The sequence below is a fragment of the Chiloscyllium punctatum genome, chromosome 25 (genome assembly GCF_047496795.1).
Source record: "Chiloscyllium punctatum isolate Juve2018m chromosome 25, sChiPun1.3, whole genome shotgun sequence".
NCBI lineage: Eukaryota > Metazoa > Chordata > Chondrichthyes > Orectolobiformes > Hemiscylliidae > Chiloscyllium > Chiloscyllium punctatum.
In genome coordinates, this window is record NC_092763.1 from 17,231,995 (window position 1) to 17,240,002 (window position 8,008).

An 8,008-nucleotide genomic window follows, 5' to 3' on the forward strand; every position below is an offset into this window, starting at 1 on the left:
TGGATTTTGAAGTAAATTGGAGGAATCCAGCCATTTTTTTTGCGGGGTGTTTTTTTAAAATCTGATTTTGACTTGCATTCCCAGACTTAGGAGTTGGGAACTTACTAATTCCTGCCAATGGGCAGATGCACTCCTTTCTCCCGCACTCCTCAAAAGAAATGTCCTTAGGCTGGTCCCAGTCAAACAGTACGCCTGGCAAGTTAACTCAGTTGTGTTTGGAGTAAAAGTGGAGGGCCCAACCTCCAATGACCTGTTACCAACTTGTTGAAATTCTATGGATTGAATCTTGGTTTTTCTTTTTGTTAAGTCTAAGTTGCGTGGAGCTTTTTGGAGGGTTTCTCACCAAGAGGCCTAGCAAGTATCTCTGTGTCTCTTGCCAGAATGGCCTCATTCATTACCTCCCCAACCCCAGTGATATCACCTGCACCTGATTTCCATCCCATTTTACCACACACCATTCCTGGAACAACTCTGCACTCGTTGGGTACCCCAGAATTCATTAGTATTTATGGCGCTGGCGCCATCTTTACAGTGTGGCTGTGCACCAAGGCAATCATTCTCAGTCCGGGTCTGCCTTGCACAGTTCCTGCACATTTGCCCCAGATATAGCAGACTGTGGATATCCATACACGCTTTGCAGACAGGGGCCTTGAAAGTCCTGCTGGACAGATGGAACTTGCTCTTTCCCCCAGAGCAGCAGTGAAGGCCTCCAGACCCTCCCAGCCTGGTCCAAAGTTGCCACCTGGGCTAAAGTATCCTGACATGTGGACGAATGCTCAGCACTGCAGCAAGAAGGTCAATGTACTTTTCCACTGTGTCAATGTAAGTACCGCCACCTTCTCTCCAATACCTCGCACTCACTCTATCCCTGTACTGTACCCACTTCGCAGCAAGGCTAATGCTCTACCACTGTCACTATTGCCTACAACGTCCTTCCTCCCTCCCTCCCTCCCTCACTCTCACCCACCCACCCACATTGTATTAACAAGTATTTGTCCTCATCAGATGGCATCTCGCCATTGCCCAGCAAGAATCTCCCCACGCTGCTTGTGAAAAGCATGGGAGATGGAGCAAGATGATCTCAATGGTGACATGGCCTCGGTGGACTTTTCTCTCAATGCACAGCTCACCATAATCCAGGTCACTCCATACAATTCTGCTATATAATGTTGCACAACCTGGAAGTCGAAGAGGTGTTTGATGTTCTCTAAACCCCTGGCTGAACTCGCTTGACATTTTCCAGATCTTCATCTGATTTTTCTCCTCTCATGCTTATAGAGTCATAGAGATGTACAGCAAGGAAATGGGTTGTTCCATCCCACTCGTCTGCACTGACCAGGCATCCCAATCTGACCTAGTCCCATTTGCCAGCATGTGGTCCATATCTCTTTGAAACCTTTACTATTCATATACCCATCCAGATGCCTTTTAAATGTAATTGTACCAGCCTCCACCACGTTTTCCATACATGCTCTTTCCTTATACGCACCGTGGGTTGCCTCCAGTACGGGTTGTAAATTGCCACGATGGCTGTTAGCAAAAGGAAGTGGTGACTGCTGGTTAATTATCTAGATGAGGGAGTGCAGCAGCAGGGGACACAGAGTCAGTGAGGTGGGAACCGTTATACATCCATTGTAGTGGAGGTCAATGACACAGCCACTGTTTAGCCCATTGTACGACCCATCCGGCAGGACCTTCAGATCCCTTATCCACAAACTGGGGCAGAATTCAAGAACCATACAGGGCAGCTTTGAACTGACAGTGCTTGTCTGGCTGTCAATTTGCAGGTAACACAAGCACAAGGGATTCCAATCTTTTAGTGGATCTGGCCTGGATGGTGAGCTCTTCTGGGAATGGCACACGATATGTCGGGGCTAGAATCAGATATTATGGTTGTCGTTAGGACAGGATGAGTAGTTAATGTGCGTTTGGCAAGACACAGCGACACATCTCAGTTAGCCTTGTGGCAAAAAAAAACTTACTGGAGCAGTTTAAAATAATGAAGGGGCTCAGTGTCATAGAGAGGAGAAGCTGTTTCCTGTGTCGTTAAGGTGAATAACCAGAGAACAAAATATCTTAATTGACCAATGAGGAATTTTTTTTCTAATGCAATGTTGCGAACTGGAATGCACTGACTGGAAAGAGTGTTGGAAGCAGAAGTGACAGTAACTTCTAACATTGGATATACCCACGTGTAAGTGAAGAATTATAAGGGCTAAGCAGTAAAGTAGAATCTTTTAAAGAATTAAAGAAAAACATGAAAGACTATGTGGCCTCTTCCTGAGTCATAGTGATACAGAACGGAAACAGACCCTTCAGTCCAACCAGTCCATGCCGAACATAATCCCAAACTAAACTAGTCCCACTTGCCTGCTCCTGGCCCATATCCCTCCAAACCTTTCGTATTGTAATTGTACCCACATTGATCACTTCCTGTAGAAGTTCATTCCACACACAAACCACCCTCTGTGAAAAAAAAGTTTCTCTTCATATCTTTTTCTAAATCTCCTCTCACCTTAAAAATGTGCCCCCCCCAGTCTTGAAATTCCCCATCCGAGACACCTGCCATTAATCCTATCAATACCCCTCATGATCCTAGATAAGGTCACCTCTCCGCCTCCTATACTCCACCTTTCAGGCACTCTGCCTGTATTCCTGATGAAGGGCTTTTGCCCGAAATGTTGATTTTCCTGCTCCTCGGATGCTGCCTGAACTGCTGTGCTTTTCCAGTACCACTCTACTCCAGAGTCTGGTTTCCAGCATCTGCAGTCATTGTTTTTTAACTTTTATCCATTGAAAAAGGTCACAGCCCATCCATCCTCTCCTTATACCTCAAACCCTCAATTCCATCTTGGTAAATCTCTTCTCAACCCTCTCCACCTTATTAAAACCTTCCTATAACTGGGCGGCCAGAAATGGGAACAGTACTCCAAAGAGGCTTCACCAATGTTCTGTACAACCTCAACATGTCTTCCGAACTTCTGTAAATTATGTAATACATCTGCAATTTGTGATATATGGAAGCATTGATAAAATGAGATGTGTGTTCCCAATGCAAGAAACAGGTATCATTAGTTACAGGTGCTATCATCCAATGTGCATGTTGTATCTAAGGCGTTACATCATTAGTGTAAAGGCTGTGTTTAAACACACCTTCTGTATGGTGTTTGCCTAATGTAAAGTGAGAACAGATGAAAGTAGTGGCTGCAACAATCACTTTCTAACAACTACTGTTTACAACAGTTAAGGGTTTGCTATCACCAATTTCCTGTGTGAAACGCTGCAGAAAACAAACATTGTTTTTAAGGTGCGTGACAACAGGAAAGCAAAAACGTTACGTTTATTCCAAGTGTTCTGGAACCATTCCTTCTAAAGTTAGTTGTTTTCCTCTGGCCCTGATAGCCTTATTTACATTCATTTATAGTTTGCCAGGGGTGTGAGTTTAAGAGCAGTGCTCTGATTTGTGTGCATGTGTGTGCAGTGCTCCTGGCAGTAGTGTTGGCCATAAACATAGCCTTGATTTAAACTTTGTGGTTGGTCTGGGGTGTTCCCAGTCTTGGCGCTTAAGGAAAACAAATGATTGACCAGTCTTGTTGTGGGATGCTTTTATTTTATGATATATAATATTAATTCATGTTTTTGTCTTTTCAGGAAGCTGAAGCCCTTGCAAAACAAGAATCTTGAACTCCAATTTCATTGCATCAAATATTATCGGCTAACCAGATTATTCTAGTGTGAGCAAAGTACGATTTAGGATTGTGTACAATTTATTGGAGAGGACCATGTGAGATATAAAGAAGCCTCTCTCACTTAGTTAAAACACCCAGTAGATTTTATTAATAACTAGTAACTGGGTGACAGTGGACCACCAGGTTTATATGAAGTGTGTATTGAATACAATTGCTTTTTTAATAGTTTATTTGAGCTTATTTTTCTACTTGGTCATCTGATTTAAGCAGACACCCAACATATTACCAAAAGAAAAGTTGCAGTAAACATTTCTTTACCTAGCATTTTTGTGTTCTTTCCAAATTTTATAGTTGTAATTCTGACAATCCTGCAAAACAAGCTCTCTTTAGGCTGAAGAGTGAGCATTGAGTTAATTTCACTGCTAATTCTACAGTTCCACACTCTCCCTTCTGGCCTCTTATCTACTTCAACTCTTTATTTCACATGTAGGGAGCTTGTTTTGTTTTGTTATCTTGTGCTGGTCTCCTTGGAATCCAATTCCTGAACCAAAGGACAAATAAGATAAATGTGCCATGTTACCTGATTCATTTAATGGATATTGTAATGTTGTTTCAGGTTTTTAACAATGATCAAATAGAAGCGGCTGGAGAAAAGTCAAGTTCTGGTCTTTAATAATGCTAGATTAAGCACAGTTAAACTGCATCCCCTTGTTTTCCGCACATTTATTCTCCTCTAATATAAATGCTTGCTTTATTTTTACAGAGCAGCATTGCCTCTGAGTCTGATTTTAGATGCAACCTGATGACACAGGCTTTATCCAATCTTTTTTAAAAAATCCTCATCCTTTTGCATTTAAAATATTTCAATAACCCAGTAAATATAAACTGCATTTTGAAACAACAGCAAATGTGTTTTGTCCTGTTTGGTTAATGTGATGTCTGAACTGATTAATAGAATGTTTAAGAAGAAAATTCTCTTCCCAAACTACCTGATGTACAATGTAAGCTTCCTCCAGTCAACATAAGCATCCTCTTGCCATTTTCCGAGCTGTTTGACAACTAACAACATGCAGACTCACACTTTGATGATACTGGAAATTATTTTGGAGAGGTTTAGTACATTGAAATGTCTTTTAAAAATCACTGAGAAGGGTGAAACAATATTTAACAATTACTCGTGCTTCTTCCCAGCACAGTAACAGGTTATTTTTGCAACATCTCTGATCTCAGATTCAAATTATCTTCAGTTATATCTGGAGGTCAAGCAGCCTTCTACAATAACTTGCTTTAAGTACGACAGGAAAGATTCAGCAAATTCCTCATGCTAATACAGTCCCCACTACATATAGCAGGTACTTTTTTTTGTCAACACCACCATTTGCTCAGTGTAATACTCATGCAATCTGGACACCCAGAATGTCAGAAGAAGCTAGAATTTGCTGCCCTCTGTGGTCCAAGTGAAAGCTGCATCTAATTGGGAGATCTTTGTCTCTACAGCCCGATCTAACATAAGATAATTGACCCATTTTCTTCAAATATTTCTGTATACTCGCTAACTGTCCCCAGAAATAATCCCATTAATGGTAATATCTGTGTTGCTCCTGTAAGAATGGTGCTAAACACAGTCATAATTTTCCTCAGAAACAAAATGCTTATCATAGAGTCGCTACAGTGTGGAAGCAGGCCATTTGAACCATCAAGTCCACATCAACCTTCCAAGGAGTATCCCACCCTGAGCCAACCCTATTCCTGCATTTCCCATGGCTAATCCATCAAGACTGCACATTATGGGCAACTTAGTATGACCAATCCACCTAACCTGCGTAACGTTGCCCTGTGAGAGTAAATTTGAGCTCCTGACACAAACCCACGCAGACTCAGCGAGAATGTGCAAACTCCACACAGACAGTCACCAGAATTGAACTCCGGTCCCTCGTGCTGTGAGGTAGCAGTGCTAGCCACTGACCCACCTTGCAACCTCACTTATAACCACTCATTTTGCTGCACAAAATAAGCTTAGAATTAGATAGAACACATACCACTTAAGACAACAGAAATACCGTATATACTCAAGTCATAGTCACATTTTTTTGACTACTTTTTAAGGTTACATTTATGGGGTCAACTATTACATGGTTACTACTTTTGAGGGGCTGAAATTCATGCCCATCAAAATTCATGCCATATCATTAGCAGAAGCCCAGCTGATCTCTAAACGAATAAAGGAAAAACAAATGAGTTAGAGTAATTTTGAGAACCCAGAGTGGAGCACAACAACCAGTGGACTGGAAGACCGGGAGCGGAGCAGAACAATGACACACTGGAAAGCTGGAGCAGCACGTGACGGCTGCCATACCGACTCATAAACATTGATCTGTTACCTGTGGAAAACTAGGGTCGACCTTTACACGAGATATATGGAAAATCCCAGATTATTTGGGCAAAAATAGGGGGTCAACTTTCACATGAGATCGACTATTACTCGAATATATGTGGTAAGCATTCAGTGCAACATGTCTCTACCAATGTTTATGCTTTATACTGTCACCTTGTGTCATAACATCCTGTTGATGTATCCTTTCTTTTCATCATCCAGTTAGTTTCTCCTTCAATTCAAATATGCTATTCTGCTTCTCCTTAGTTCCATCATCTAAGCATTCAGTGAAAAAATACCAGCGTATTGGAAACACTGTGACAAACAACTTTGAAAGTGATGGTAACACCTGTTATAGATAATGGCTAACACTTTGATGGCCAATCTAACTGATTGTCAGTTTTGAAAATGAAATTTTTAAGGGTGGGGCTTTAAGGTAGGTGAAGAATGGAAATCACACACATGTTCTGCACTTGCTAACTTGACATGGGGGACGTTCTTAAATCCCCCTAATCTGGAGAAGTGGCTGCAGGTTTCAATGGCTCTATGATTGCAGAAGAGCCATCATGGCATTATATTCCAGTTTTGATTAAACCTTTGGAAAATATCAATGTTGTCATTGTGGACTTTCCAATGATTTGTGGGATATTTTGCAGTTTGTGTTTGAGAAATCTTTTAAAAACCAGAACATGTCTTTTGATTTGTTGCATTTGCTGTTAAGATGTATATTAAGAAAATAAAAGTGAAATTAATAAATATTACATTTGTTGCAGCGTGGTGCCTTTTCTCCAAGTGACCATGATTCTTTTTTGCTGTAGTCATGGCTATATTTATGTTTTTTGCCTTTTCTATCTCTCCCTGGTTCACACTCAAGCACAGCTTTACACGAGCCCTCAAACCTACTGTGACTCCAGCCATTTCACATTGTCCTGTCTTCCTACATTCTCCTAATACATAGAATCCCAGAGTAATGGTTACAAGAGCAGACCTTGGATGCATGTTCTTCCCAATAACTTTAACTTTTACATAGAGGGTGTGGTCACAAGATGCGTGGTGGGGCAGTGGGATAGTGAATGGATTGTGTAGGAGCGAGACAGAAGAAAAGGATCATCGCTTTAGAAGAAGGAAACGAAGTGGCAGCACTGATGTTGTGAGGTCCAGCGAGCAGTGACTGAGAACAAGGGGCATGGACAGAAGGAATTGGAGGGGGATTTAACCTCAAAGAAAAAAGGAGGATGATTTCACTGACAGTGCAGGTGTCTGTCTGAAATTTAAATCTGGTTCTGTATGAAATTGGCAAGATAGCGGTGGGGAAGCATTCTGGGTGCAGAGTTTACATAGGATGGAGCAAGATGGACAATTCCAGTTATAAACTATTTCCACTGATTGGAGATGATAGTCTGAGAATTACACCATACCTATTCAGGAGAGATGTTAGGAAGCATTTCTACACATGTAGGGTGGTAGGTGTTTGGAACTCTCTTTCACAAACATCAGTGGGTGCTGGAACAATTAAGTCTAAATCTGAGATAGATAAGCAAAGGATCTGGACCAAATGCCGGACTTAGGTCACAGATCAGCCATGGACAATTTATTGCTGCTTCAACTCTTTTTAAACTGAAAGTAAAGTATGCTGTACTCTTTTAAATTAAAAATAAATGAAAATTAAGTTTCCTTGACACTGTCCCCATTAAACACTCCCAGGGCCCCTCGACACTGGCTCCATCAAACGCTGCCTGTACAGTCATGATTTGGAGATGCCGGTGTTGGACTGGGGTGTACAAAGTTAAAAATCACACAACACCAGGTTATAGTCCAATAGGTTTAATTGGAAGCACTAGCTTTCGGAGCACCGCTCCTTCATCAGGTGGTTGTGGAGTACACAATTGTAATACACAATTTATAGCAAAAGTTTACACCGTGTGATGTAACTGAAATTATACAT

The 8,008-nt window shown here is 41.5% G+C and overlaps 1 protein-coding gene across 2 annotated transcripts in view; it reads left to right on the forward strand.

Annotated features, from left to right (window-relative positions):
• Positions 1–6,824, forward strand: part of LOC140495723 (adapter SH3BGRL-like) — a 76,971-nt gene extending 70,147 nt beyond the window's left edge. For both annotated transcript variants that reach the window (XM_072594752.1, XM_072594753.1), the window contains exon 4: positions 3,652–6,824. In XM_072594752.1, coding sequence (XP_072450853.1) covers positions 3,652–3,684 — 33 coding nt within the window. In that variant the 3' untranslated portion in view covers positions 3,685–6,824. The remainder of the gene's footprint in view (positions 1–3,651) is intronic.
• Positions 6,825–8,008: the final 1,184 nt, after the last annotated feature.